We start from the raw sequence: 15,181 nt of genomic DNA on the forward strand, positions 1-15,181 counted from the left end.
TTTTAGATGTGTGCTGACTTATTCTTTTAAGCATCCATTGTTGTTGTTTCGATTATAACCAGCTGAAATTTCAATTCATGTAATGGTTTTGGGGGCCACATGACTGCTTATTTAGACACCAGGCTAGAAAGCAGAAGATCATGAGTTCTAGTCCTGCCTTAGCCATGAATGCCAGCTGGGTGATTTTGGGCCAGTCACTCACTCTCAACCCAACTCAGCTCATAGCGTTGTTGTGGGGAAAATAGGAGGAGGAAGGATTGTTGGATATGTTTTCTGCCTTGAGTTATTTGTAAACATAATCAAGATGGGATACAACAAATAAAATTAAAATAAATAAAAAGTACTTTCTCAAAATTAAACTTCAACCTTATTTCAGTTCAGGGTCAGTACCTCAGACTTCGTGTCAAAATTACACAAAGGCTGTTTTAAATGGATTGTTGTATTGATGAATATCAGTGATGGAATTGTGCTGTTGGATTCATAATTTCTTCTGATATTTTATGTTCGGACACTGGATCTTCATGAGATGTTGGCCAACTAAGCAATCCCTTCATGTTTGAGAGGACAATAAGCAATATTCAGATTAAATAAGCAATATTCAGATTAAAGAGCCTTGGTGGAGCAGTGGGCTAATGCCTCCTTAAGTAATACCAGCTGCCTGCAATTAGTGCAGGTTCGTATCCCACCAGGCTCAAGGTTGACTCAGCCTTCCATCCTTCCGAGGTAGGTAAAATAAGGACCCAGATTGTTGGGGGCAATTAAGCTGACTTTGTAATAATGCCGCTTGGGGTGTGTGTGAAAGCCCTAATAAGCAGGCATATGCATAGAATGAAGGCTACTGCTAAGCTTGTAAGCCGCCCTGAGTCTTCGGAGAAGGGCGGGATATAAATGGAATTAAAATAAAAAATATATAAATACTAGGGAGGTTGGCCTATTTTTCATGGTTCTGTGCAGCATTACAAAAATCTATACTGTATATTGATTAATTTACAGTCCAAGATCAAACTCACAAACATTAAAATACAGTATATATGGTAGTTTAGGGGGAAAAATCACATAAATAAATTACATAAAAGCCAAAGACTATTTCAGGGAAGCATCAGCTGATTCGTGTAAGCTAAACCTAAAGAGAAACGTTGCCACCGCCTTTGATATATTTAGTAATTGAGTACATAAAACGGTAATCCCTTCATCGTGAAGGACATTATACTTTGTAATAATTGGGTTTATAAGCCTTAGTCACCATTGTGTATAAGGTAGACATTTTAGTAAATCATGAAGTATACAAATTGCCACCATCTTAGCAACACAGTCTGCACAGATCTCAAATTGTGTTACAGCACTACAAGTAGAGTGAGGGATGCATGCAGGATCATAAAAATGTGCCCTCATGTAGAAATCCAGAGGTATCCATGGTACATCATTTTGGAAAAATTGGGCATGCTTCTTTATATGTCAAAGAGGTTTCGTCTATTAAAATTCCATGGCTTTCCAGATAGTTTTAAATCTTGACTTACTACTACAATCCAAAGAATGAAAATCCTCCTCATATTGTCATCTTATTCCTAGATGGATTTAAACCTAAAAGCTTCCACTGCTTTAAAAAAAAACAACCTTATTTTTGCCCCAGCTATATTTATTTATTTATTATTATTTATTAGTTACATTTATATACCGCCCTATTCCCTGAGGACTCAGGGCGGTTTACAGGGAGTTAAAAATCCACCATATAAAAGTTAAAAAACCAAATTAAAAAATATTAAATTAACCCTGTATACTTAAAACCCCAATTAAAAATTTCTCCTCAGCCTGGGCCTGAGAGCTCAAAGAGCCAGGTCTTCAGGCCCCGGCGGAATGATCGGAGGTCGGGGGCATATTTGCTAGTTGAAGCTTAGCTTTAGATTTTAGATTTCAAGAGACCACACATTTTTTGATTGCTTGATTAGAACAATGCTTCCAATAGAGAATATGCACAGCACAGAGCTGAACTGTTGGGATAATGAAATAGTTGCAAGAAAATTACCAAGTTATCAAAACATCAAGAACCCAACAATGGCAGTAATGAGCTAGTCAGAAGCCTTGGGAGTTGCATTTGGGCCCTATTCTAAGAAAATCTGTAAAGATGCATCTCTTCCACTAGGCTTTTCAGGTGTTCAGTAAAGCTGATACAAAAATAACTTTTGGAAAAGGTTTTTTTTTTTGCTTTATTTAACCAGTATTAGTCACCTGAGTACTCATTTAAAGAGAAAAGTGGATTAAAATTGATTTTTTGAAGGAAGAAAAAAGGGACAAGTAATTAAAAATTCTTTAACGCAGCAGCCTCAGCAAGAAGCAGCACAAAAAATAGCTGTTCCTACTGTAAAAATGGGAATTGAATGGGACCCAGATTGTGCATCTTCTATTCTAGAAAATCTGATCAGTTGAAGGTTAGGAAAAGTCCTAAATAAATCTTTGGCCTTCTGTCGTTAGCATGGTTTAAAGAGAGTTGCAACTGTATGAATGCTATAGACAAGGAAAAGTAAAAACTACGGTATTCCAAGTGCACATTTGGGCTATAAGATGATCCCTGGTCTGGAAAAGATAGATTATAGCTCTGAGCTAGTTTTGGTGATTATCAGTGGCCCTTGGATCCGGAAGCAAATGTAGGCCGTGCAATTTAAGGACCACTGTGTAGTCTACACAAACCCCTTTAAAAAAACTGCAGAATATTAGCACAGTGTCTCTGAACAAGAAAGACAAAATCTGGGGAGGAAAGATTTTGAATCAAAAATAAAATGGAAGAAATCCAAAGGCACGGAACAATTGTCAAATAAGATTTTGGGGAAAATGTGTAGCAAAGCACATCAAGGTTTATAAACGTTACAATCCCTTGATAAAAGAAACCCAGCTAAATTCCATCTGGTCACTAGGCAACATCTATGCAGAGTGCCAATTAACTCTATAACCTGGATAAACCCCTTTTTGTCACACTGACTGTGATTCCTAGCTATTACTACTTAGATATTACTCCAGAGTCTTGAAGAAACCATGTAGTAAAGCAGAGGGGAGGAGCCAATTCAGTTTTAAAACGAAGCGATGTCCTCTGTTATGGAGGTCCAGAGCTAAACCTGAATTAGAGCAAACTATTTGCCTAAAAAGCCCTAGATATTCCACCTAGAAGACTTCCCACAAAATATTAAATTTGGGCATATTCTCTGAGCCTATTTATTAATTTCCAAGCCTCTTTTTCTAACCTATCAAATTTTAATCACACCCTATTTATGGGCTGTTTATAATTCAAAATGTTAACATTAGATTACATGATTTCATAACATGAAAAGATTAAAAAACATAAATTGCATGATAAATGTGCGATTATTCTTACTTGTTTAACAAAACACCAACACACCCTAACCTGAGATCAATTAATCATTTTTATTCCTGTCACTAGTATCTGCTTCACCCACCGGGCCTAGCACTACCATCACAAATCACTTCAGGTTTATCTGCCAACTTTATTTTTATTTTTTGAGAATTTCTTGCCCCAGGAACCTCTTCTACCCCCACCCACACCCCCAGAAATGACAAAAAGATACTGAGTTCTTGGTTTGACACATCGCCTGTAAAAGAGGAAGGTAGAAATTCAGCTTCAAGCTGTTTAGCTAAATGGTCTGAGGGAGCAGATTTTACGAAGATATTTTTGCTTCTTGATGTGGAGATACCTCATGGTCTTTGATGCTGGAGGTGGCTTGGTACCGCAAAATCACATATTTTTTCTGTACCGGCATTTGCTATCTTTTAGGTTCATTGTTAATTAATTGTGGATGACGGGGCTGAAATGGAAGTTGTCCCATGTTTGATAAGGTCTAAGAACCGACCCTTTTATCAGCATATTGAGGAAAGGCTGGAGAAAGGCCTAACACCAGCAACTGCCTTTTAGAAGAGAATATTTGTAGCTCAGGGTTTGAACTGTGGGGGTCCTTGGTGCTTCCTGGGCTTGGTTATTTTCTTTCAGATGTTTCATTAGTTTAGTCCAGGGGTAGGCAACCTCGGCTCTTTTATGACTCATGGACTTCAACTCCCAGAATTCCTGAGCCAGCTGGCTCAGGAATTCTGGGAGTTGAAGTCCATGAGTCATAAAAAGAGCCGAGGTTGCTTACCCCTGGTTTAGTCAGACCTTCCAACTTCTCGCCAAAAAAAAAAAAAAAAAAAGATCTCACAAAGTTGGAAGGTCTGACTGAACTGTGAGAGGGATCTCGGAGTCCTAGTGGACAATCACTTAAATATGAGCCAGTCGTGTGCTGCAGCTGCCAAAAAAGCCAACACAGTGCTAGGCTACATTAACAGAGGAATAGAATCAAGATCACATGAAGTGTTAATACAACTTTACAATGCCTTGGTAAGGCCACACTTGGCATACTGCATCCAGTTTTGGTCACCACGATGTAAAAAAGATGTTGAGACTAGAAAGGGTACAGAGAAGAGCACCAAAGATGATTAGGGGGCTGGAGGCTAAAATATATAAGGAACGGCTGCCAGAATTGAGTATGTCAATGAAGAGAAGGACGAGGGGGGACATGATAGCAGTGTTCCAATATTTCAGGGGCTGCCCCAAAGAAGAGGGAGTCAAGCTATTCTTCAAAGCACCTGAAGGCAGGACAAGAAGCAACGGATGGAAGCTAATCAAGGAGAGAAGCAACCTAGAACTAAGGAGAAACTTCCTGACTGTTAGAACAAATAACCAGTGGAACAACCTGCCTCCAGAAGCGGTGAATGCTCCAACACTGGAAGTTTTTAAGAAGAGATTGGACATGGTATATAGGGTTTCCTGCCTGAGCAGGGGGTTGGACTAGATCAGGGCTTTTCAACCTACCACTTTTAGGACATGGCAACATCCAAGTACCACCACTCGCCTAGCAAGGTGTTAAAAACTTGATGACCCCCCCCCAAAAAAGGAAAAAAAGTGATGTACAGGTAGTCCTCAACTTACAATAGTTCACTTAGTGACTGTTCAAAGTTACAAGGGCACTGAAAAAAGTGGCCCCCAAACCACAGTCGAGCAAGACACCTGCCTACCTGCCCGGCGGCACTCTTCCTCCTGTACGAGGTTTTCATTGTTGTGAGCATTTCTGTTGAGGATAGGCAGCAGGGGTGAGGGGGTGGGGTGGGTTGTTTGGTTTTTATTTCCCCCATCTGCTGGGTGGTTGCAGTAGGTTTTGGTCACTTCACATGACCCTGGGACACTGTGACCGTCATAAATATGAATCAGTTGCCAAGCATCTGAATGTAAATCACAAGACCCTGGAGATGCTGCAGCATTCCAGCGGATCGGCACTTCTTATGGCCTCAGCAGAAGCGCCAGGATCAGCGCCGAGCTCCAGCTGGAGCCTGGCACTGATCCTGGTGCTTCAGCTGAGCCCTGACAGCCCTGCAGCTCCAGCCATCTCTCGCTCAGGCTTGTGCGGTGCTGCCACCAGTTCAGCTCATTCCCCTCAACCGCTACCACTTTTCTAAGATGCTCGGGTACCACCTGCCAGGTGCCAATGTACCACAGGTGGTACCCGTATCACTGGTTGAAAAGCCCTGGACTAGATGATCTCCAATGTCCCTTCCAACATCATCATCATCATCATCATTTTTATTATTATCTTGTTTTAGTCCCACGAACTCCATTTCCCTGCAACAAGAGAGGAACGCACCAGAGCTGGAAAGCAGGTTAGTGAAGAAATTTTTTCCTTTCAGGAAGAGGGAGGAGTTGGGCGATGGTGCACCAAGCTCTATAGCAGTGCCAGAGGAGAAACGGCAGGAAACAGGACTGCCATTTTGAGAAGGGAGACGCAGGGTGATGCAGGGCAACAAGCAAGTGCTCTTCTCCACTTCCCATTCTCTGTTCTCTCCAGTGGCGGCAACGGAGGGCTGGTGGAGGGAGGCAGTGGGGGAGGCTTATGCCACCTGGTCACTGCACAAGCCATGGGAAAGTTGGCAGAGGAGAAGGAGGCGGCTGCCACCGAGCACATGATCTGTGGGGCGAAGTGTAAAGAAAGCCCCTCCAGCGGCGCACAGCGGCAGTGGAGCCTTTTGCTGTCACTCCCCTCTGGCTCCAAAATGGCGGAGGGGGACTAGGCCTACCCCGCCCATCCTCCCTATGGTAGCATGGCAGTCTGGCTCAGGAGGGGAGTGAAAGGGAGCAAGGAATGGCCTGGCTGGGGGGGGGGTGAAGGAAGTGGGTGTGGGGCACATGGGGCAGCTCTACCCACTCCTCCACCTGCCTCACCTCATGGCGGCAGTGGCGCAATGTGCCATGTGGCCTCCTGCCTCATTGCAGCAGCCAAGTGGGAGTGGATGGGGTTCTAATTAGGGCTTATTTTTGGAGTAGGGCTTATATTAGACCCACCCCCACAAATCAGGGTAGGTCTTTTTTTTGGGATGGGTTTATTTTCGGGGAAACACGGTATTTCTGGGCATCTTGCCAAATTCTGAGTCATTGCAGCTATAGTTTTCTCTAGTCCTCCACTAGGTGTCAGTAGCTGTTCATTCTCCAATTTTTAAAGCAAAGAGTTATTATTATTATTTCATAATTTCATCAATACTTTTTAAAGTATGGGATTTTAACAGTTTTCTTAGTTTTCAAATTTGCCCAGACTGTAGAGTTTTTAACCTTATTTCAATATATTTTGGTTCCGCATAAGAGTTTAATTCGCCACTTCCATCTATGGGAAGGTGGTGGTGTAGTTCCCTCCCGTCTCACTTTGGGAGGATTTTTGCTTTTTGGAGATCTTTTCCAAGAAATCAGAAACAAAATAGGAGGGAGAAGATTGAATTCCTTACCCAGTTTCAAGCACGCTGTTCACAGTTGTTCTGGTTAATACCTTTGGACTTCGGCTGCAAGTGTGTGCAGCCAAAGGTGTGGCCAGCCTTTCTCCTGTTGGGTTAGAGGGCTTCCCCCGGATTGAGTGGGATGACCGCCATCATTCTGCGATCATCAGGGCACCCCTCTTTCTTTGTCACCTCTTCAGGGCAATTTTACACCCATTTAGGGTCCCCTGGCAGGGTGAAACTAGCCGTGGGGTGCGGAACTCCGCAATTCCTCAGCAGTATGATACAGCGCAAAACCGGAAGTCTGACATACCCACTTCTTTATATGTTTTAGCCTCCAGTCCCCTAGTCATCATTGTTGCTCTTCTCTGTACTCTTTGTAGACTCTCAACATCGTTTTTACATTGCGGCAACCAAAACTGGGTGCAGTATTCCAAGTGTGGCTTTACCAAGGCATTGTAAAGTGGTATTAACACTTCATGCAATCTTGTTTCTGTTCCTCTGTTAATGCAGCCTAGCACTGTGATGGCTTTTTTTGACAGCCATAGCACACAGCTGGCTCATATTTAAGTGATTGTCCACCAGGACTCCAAGATCCCTCTCACAGTTACTACTGTTGAGCAAGGTACCACCTATACTGTGCCTGTATAGGATTTCTAACTCATCCTTTTTGTTGTTACAAAGAACCTGCTTTAGCTGCAGGGTAAAGATGCCAAGGATATCTGGACCACAGAGTGAAGACTGATGTAGGACATGGAACTGTGAGAAATCTTTATTCTCTCTTTTTCTTTCAGCTTTTTCTTTGACTTTGGTCTGATTTTGACAAACAGCCACCAAGATGAAACTCTTCCTGCATTGTGTTAAAGTAGCCTGTTCAATCTGCTGGAACTACAGGCTGGAGGCTAAGGTCAGCAACAGATTGAGAAAAGCTATCTTATATCCTTGGTTCATATCTGACATCAAGGACATCCGAAACGGATTGCTTCGCTCCTTTCCACACGCTGTTTTTTATATATATATATAATTGAGATTGATTATTCTCTTCCCTTGCAGCATCTCATCCGTGTCTTGTCTAATTTGAGGTTTTAATTAAAGCAACATTGGGATCAGATTGACTTTAGTAAGAATTTGGATAAATGAATTGTGTGGGGTGTACAAAATGGGAAGACATCAAGTATCACCAATCTATATAAATCTACTGAAGAGCAATTGAGTAATCACATTCAAGTTCAGCAAGGCTTCTTCCTGACTAAGGAGGCTTGTTTCTAAATTATGCTATTCCAAAACCTGATGCAAACTCTCTCTCTCTCTCTCTCTCTCTCTCTCTCTCTCTCTCTCTCTCTCTCTCTCTCTCTCTCTCTCTCTATATATATATATATATATATATATATATATATATATATATATATATATATATATATATATATATATATATATACACATATAATTTGGGATTTAATATGAAGTATGAGTCATTCAAGATATTGTATTCTATTGATGTCTTTTAAACTGAAGGATAGACTACAGGATTTCCTTTCCCAGACAATAATTCATCCTCCAACTGTCTTGCTGCCTAGGACAATGGAAGCTGTAGAACAACATTTGTGGAGGATAATGGGTTGGGAAAAGCTGTTAAACATCTTGCATTACAGATTATTTTCAGCTGCTCTCCTTATCTACCTGTTTCATAACAGCTTAAATCAGCTTCTCTGGGCTTAGTGCCCCTGTAGATATTGGACTTACCATGACGACATATTTATATTTAAGAGAATGATCGATAGATGAAAGATAGATAGATAGATAGATAGATAGATAGATAGATAGATAGATAGATGCATCTGAATTGTGAATGCTTTGAACCTAATAGTAAAGACCTTTCTTGCAAACTACAAAGGTTCAAAATGTACTAATAGTATATTCCACTCTTGTCTCCTTTGGCAGACCTACACATAACCCTAGCCCATTCAGGATCTGGCTTCACTGATCACCCTAATCTCTTTGGGTTTTAACCACGGTTTGCACACCAAACCCCAAATGCCTTGGGCTACTCCTAATCCCAAACTGATCTTCTCTCCCTCTGATTCCAGTTGCATGGGGAATATCTGCACGGCATTCTTCTTTATTTATTTATTTATTTAATTAATTAAATTTTTATACCGCCCTTCTCCCGAAGGACTTTGTCAGAGCTGGAGAATTTCTGTCCCTGCGGCTTAACCGATAGGTACCACCACCAGCAGCAGCAGCACAGCAGCAGCAGGCAGGGATTCTGCGCTGCTCTCCATCCCTCTCCTTCCCTCCCTCCCTCTGGATCTCTTTAAGAGCGGGCATATGATTGGCTGTAGCTATGCAGGGTTTTTCTCCCATTCTTTCTCTCTCTCTCTCTCTTTTTCCTTCTCCCCTGCCCCCCTCCCCCGTTTTTCATCCTCTGTTACTGTGAGGAGTTCAGCTTTGCCACAGCAGCAGCAGCAGCAGCAGCAGCATGGATAATATGCTGGCAACAGCTGTTCGACTCCAAGCCGCGCATCCCTAGACACCTTTGAACAACCGTCCAGGGAAGGAAAAGGAGAGGAAGGGATAAAAAGGCAGGGAAGGCAGGGGGGGGAGAAAAAAAAACAGAAGCCCGACCCCTAAAACAAAAGAGAATCGCAGGCTTTCGTTCCCCCTTTCTCCTCTGGCCTTTCCAGTCCTTCAGTCAAAGCAAGAATTCCTACCAGCGTTGGCAGCCGGTGAAGGTCCATCACCAAGCGTGGTACTCTTTGGGGCCCGTCATGTCCAAGCTAGGAGCCAAGAGCACGAGGGATGGAGAGGCAGACGTGTCCTGCAATGGACAAGCCGAGAGCCCTTTCGGATCAAGAGAAGAAGAAAAAAAGCAGAAAGGGGAAGGCAGGCAAATTGTGTGGAGGAATGTCATCCTGATGGCCTTGCTTCACACTGGGGCTGTGTATTCTCTTCTTCTCATTCCCAAGGCCCATCTGTACACTCTGATCTGGGGTAAGTTTCTTTTCTTTCTCTCTCTTTTTTTTAAAGCATTTTCCTCCATGAGGTCGGGTTGCCTTGTTTTCATGCAATTCTTTTCATGCAATTCTTTCAGAGGCGTCTGTTCCTCAGGAAAATTCATTCACAATGGAGTGCCTGTTTTAAGAAGTGTGTGTGTGTGTGTGTGTGTGTGTGTGTTGGGCGGGGGGGAAGCATTACTGTAGAATTATTGTTGTTATTGTTATTATTTTTGGCTTACGGGTGCAAAAGGACTGGCTAGATTCAGTAGGTTAGAAACTTCCAGTTTTGTTTGCAAGAATTATCGTTCATTCTTTAGAAGCTTTTGAAAAATGAAACTCTTGCAATTGATTCGTCCAGATTGAATAAGCCTATTCTGCTTTTGGTGCTTTTCCCAACAGATTAAAATCTCAGGTTTTTATTCTTTAGAAGCTTTTGAAAAATGAAACTCTTGCAATTGATTCGTCCAGATTGAATAAGCCTATTCTGCTTTTGGTGCTTTTCCCAACAGATTAAAATCTCAGGTTTTTACTCATCAACAGGCCTGATCGCAGCATGAATTCTCATTAGTCTTATAATTTGCTGGATTATATTTTAGACAAAAGGATAGCTCGAAGCTAACAAATCTGCAGGAACTGACCTTGTAAACGCTCCCTTTGAAGTAGCCTGGATAGGCTAGATGCATCCAACCTAAGGGGAAAACACCGACAAAATAAATACTGTACAGCATCTCATAAATATTTTGTGTGACAAAGGTATCGTATACTTATGAGAAAAAAGGCAATATTAGTAAGGAAGTGATAATAAAGGAACCTGTTTCCATATCTAAAACTCATGAAGTGAGGTTGCTCTCACTGATTTTTAAGAATTCTATTTTTTAGAAGCTTGCTTTCAAGATTTAAGAGTGTTTTCTTGTTTTGCTTTTAGCAGGTGGTTCTTATAGGAAAGTCTTTTTTTAAAAAAAAAATTCACCAGTACTTGTCCAGTTTTGACTTCGTGATGCATAAGAGTATAACCATAGTGAAATCCTATACATAATTACTTAGTAGTCCCACTGAGTTCAATGGAATTATTTCCAGGGAAATAATTATAGGATAGTGGCTTTTTGGGACTGAGGAGAGACAATTTCAGAAAGGTGATGAATAATTTTAACTCTCAATAGTTGTACCATTTGCTTTTGAAGGTGTGAGCCATAGCAATATGGATTTTTCCATTTATTTCCTGCAGCTAGGATAGATGTTCTTCTGCTTTGTGAATATTTTTCTTATTGTGTTGTCAGCTTCTTTAATTTTAGACAATGCAGGGAGATAGCTCTATTCTCAATCTGTGGCTGGGCAGCCTTAGCTGCCAAGGCGTTTGATTTAATTCGGTGCTAACCTTGCAAACCAAATTTCATACCAAGATGTGAAAAATGATTTAAAGGTGACACCTGACTTTAATTCCTGTGCAAACTGTATAAAGAAAATTTAATTCCTGTGCAAACCGTACAAAGAAAATACGTTTGTGCATCACAACTGTCTTTTTCCTATGCTGCTGAATCATTATATATCTAGGCTTAGCTTGTTCTTCTTTCAACGAGGTTTCTACAAAGAAAATTATAATAATGGGGCAGAGGATAAAATATGAAATAATCAGATACTAAAGGACAAAGCAAAGCAAATGGAAATACGTACTTATACTGCATTACCAAAATGGCCCAGATTCCCAGAATAGGATGTTTTTCTAGGATAATCATGTAGGGAAGGCAGATCAGGATTCAGAACTTTCTAATTTGAGGAAGCCACAATAACAGAGTTAGAAGGGACCTTGGAGGTCTTCTAGTCCAACCCCCTGCTCAAGTAGGATACCCTATCATTTTAGACAAACGGTTGTCCAGTCCCTTCTTAAAAGCCTCCAACGTTGGAACGCCCACAACTTTTAAAGGCAAGCTGTTCCACTGGTTGATTGTTTTACTGTCAAAAACCTTTCTTATTGTCAAGAACCTTAACCAGGTCTCTCACCACCCTGTTGTCAAAGAGAAACCTATATCCCTTTTGGGTGGACTGAAAACCTGTTCCTCTTATAATCCCACAGTATGCCCATTGTGAAGCAACTGGTGTGTTTTGTTCTCTGTTCCCTTCTCACATCAGTTTGCCAATGTAAAATACATTTACAGACTTCTCCTAAGCATAGCAGCTGTGCAACATTACATTAGTGCTCCCTTTACCCCTTTTCCACGGCAAACACTGGAAAAGCAGAAATGAAGAAAGGCTAATGTATTTTTGAATGTATGAACTGGGAGTTAAGTGGCACATAAATTGGTTTAGAGTCTTGTCTTCTTCTCCTTTAGTGAAGAAATGATGCTTCAGCTTTTACTGTAAGAGTGGACTAAAGATAGAAGAAACTTCCTGACGGTGAGGACAATTAACCAGTGGAACAGCTTGCCTCCAGAAATCGTGGGCGCTCCATCACTGGAGGGTTTTAAGAAGAGGCTAGACATTCACCTGTCTGAGATGGTTTAGGTCACAGGTCTGCAACCTGCGGCTCTGGAACCGCATGTGGCTCTTTCAGCCGTCTCCTGAGGCTCCCAGTCCTCTGCCATGTGCAGTCCCAAAAAAAAAGTGGGACTAAAAAAGTTCAACCAATCAATTCAAATATGCAGGGTAGGTGCATATCTCGCCTTGTCTCCACTCTTCAGTCAAACCCTGTTCTGCACATGCGCACATGTACGCGCATGCGCACACATTTTTTGCGGCTCCCAGTTTTTCCTTTTGTGAGGGAACCAATTCCGAGTGGCTCTTTCACTGTTTCAGGTTGCTGACCCCTGGTTTAGGTCCTCCTAAACGGGGTTGGACTAGAAGACCTCCAAGGTCCCTTCCAGATTCTATTCTATTCTATTCTATTCTATTCTATTCTATTCTATTCTATTCTATTCTATTCTATTCTATTCTATTCTATTCTATTCTATTCTATTCTATTCTATTCTATTCCATATTTTCTATTCTATTCTGTTCTGTTCTGTTCTGTTCTGTTCTCTTCTGTTCCAGTTCCGTTCCATTCCGTTCCATTCCATTCCATTCCATATATTCTATTCTATTCTATTCTATTCTATTCTATTCTATTCTATTCTATTCTATTCTATTCTATTCTATTCTATTCTATTCTATTCTATTCTATTCTATTCTATTCTATTCTATTCTATTATTAAACCGAGATTGCAGCTTATAAAGAGCCTAAGCAATCAGACAGTAACAAAATCTAGATAAGTATTTTCCATTGTCATGGTTGCTGTGGGATTTCTTTTTTTCTATTATTAAATCAATTTATAATGAGCTTTTACCAGTTGAAGAGGAGGAGGTGTTATGAAATCCAGGTTTAGCATATGGGAATGTTCTGTACGATACATTTATGTTGTCTGTAATTCTGTAAACTGCCAGAAGGCATCAGATGGAAAAACTGGTAATAAAGGTCCTCCAAAATAATGGTCTGTTGGGCCTATATTTTATGAAAAGCTTTATTGTGCTTTTCTTTTTAAAATATTTTTATAGCAATGATCATCCTTTTCCAGAAATTAAAAAGCATAGCTGTGAATGAATCTTGGTTGCTCAAGAGTACAAGTCTTAATTTTGTTAATTTTATTTAATGAACCCTCTTTCCCCCCCCCTCGTAATAATAATGGTTTTCCTCTTGGAGGAACAATACAATTCTAATCTCCCACCTCATTCTCATAAGTTACTCTACATCCCTACACTGTTTATTTGGGACAGGGTTTTTTATTTCCCCTGGGAGATTAACACATTTGTCTTGGGAAATAATGATTAATTAAAAAATCCAGAATTTGCTGGGGCAGAGGTGGAATAAAGGAAGGAAATCATTTATTAATCAGGGTTCCGCGGCACTTGGGAGCTGTAAATCTCTTTGCTTTCCACCCTGGATAAAGCACTTGTTCTTATAACAGTTGAGACTCATAACTTGTAAGTTATGTGGATTGTTTATAGAGACTAAGTGGTGAACCACTTTGTTACTCTTCTCTCCGTTTTAATCTTGGCACAAGATTCATCACTCCTGAATAGAGATGCATTCTTGGAAAAGTTTCCCAGACAGTTAAAAAATGCAATTTCAGAAACCTGGCTTTGTCAGTGAGATTTGATGACTGAAAGGTGAGCAGTTTGGAGGATTTAGCAGTAGCGCTTAGACTTATATACTGCCCCATAGTGCTTTACAGCACTCTCTAGGTTGTTTACAATGTCAGCATACTGCCCCTAACAATCTGGGTCCTCATTTTACGTTTACAACTTCAAGCCAGTCAGGATCGAACTCCAGGTTGTGGGCAGAGTTAGCTTGCAATACTGCATTCTAACCACGCGGCCACCGGGGCTCCTCCTGAAACCTTGCTGCATAAATATGAGGCACATTAAATGGATATTGTTACAGGTGATGTGGCTGCTTACTATATTTGGAGAAGTGGGAATAGAGCAGAGAGATGGAAAAAGAGTTAATCATCTGCTTCAGTGATTTTTGGTTTAAGTCAGGGGGTGTCCAGCCTTGGTAACTTTAAGACTTGTGGACTTCAAGTCCCAGAATTCCATGGCTGGTTAGGGAATTCTTGGAAGTTGAAGTCCACAGGTCTTAAAATTGCCAAGGTTTAACACCCCTGGTTTAAATAATTTGATTACATCCCATGAAGTCATTGTTGTTTAGTGACTGCATAGATTGATCTTCTCCTTGATGATCTGCCCCAAACCTGGTCCTTTGACATTTCCAACCGTGCACTCAAGGCTACTATAACTGAATCCATCCATCTTGCTGCTCTTCTTCTTTTTCCTTCCATCTTCCCCAGCACTAGACCCTTCTCCGGAGAGCTGGAGCTTTGAATTGTGTGTCTGAAACAGGATAATGTAAGCCTGCTCATTTGTGCCTCTAGTGAGAATTCTGGATTGATTTGTTCAAGGATCCATTTGTTTTGTTTTCTTCGCTGTCCATGGGACTCTCAGGAATCTTCTCCCAACACCAAAGTTGAAAGGCATCAGTTCTCTTCCTTTCCTGCTTCAAAATCCAACTTTCACTTCCATAAAATGTCATAAGGGATGATGTATGACTTGCAAAATTCTGATCTTTGTTTAAATTAGGCTAATCAATGTTGTTCGTGTTGTTTCTCTAGTAAAAAATACTACATCAGGGCTCCATTGGGTATATTAATCTAGAAAATGCAATTATTTACAATTATTTTGAAGAACAAATTCCTTGCATGAAAATTAAGTGCATTAGGCCAAAAATCCTATTCAAAAATTTTTTTGTGGCCAATTTAAGAAGAGAATTCTCGTTATCTCACATTTTCTCAGAGGAAGTGGTATCATCTGGCTGATTCCCCCAAGGTTAAGCAGACTTAGACCTGAAAGAATGAGCCCCATAA

General features: G+C 40.9%; 1 protein-coding gene across 1 annotated transcript in view; it reads left to right on the forward strand.

The window, feature by feature from the left end:
• Window positions 1-9,347: 9,347 nt before the first annotated feature.
• The window catches only part of SCD5 (stearoyl-CoA desaturase 5), a 31,432-nt gene continuing 25,598 nt past the window's right edge, over window positions 9,348-15,181 (forward strand). The window contains exon 1 of the mRNA XM_083367195.1: window positions 9,348-9,786. Within this exon, the coding sequence (XP_083223321.1) occupies window positions 9,564-9,786 (223 nt within the window). The 5' untranslated portion in view covers window positions 9,348-9,563. The remainder of the gene's footprint in view (window positions 9,787-15,181) is intronic.

The sequence above is a fragment of the Vipera ursinii genome, assembly GCF_947247035.1.
Source record: "Vipera ursinii genome assembly, chromosome: 7".
Taxonomy (NCBI): Eukaryota; Metazoa; Chordata; class Lepidosauria; order Squamata; family Viperidae; genus Vipera; species Vipera ursinii.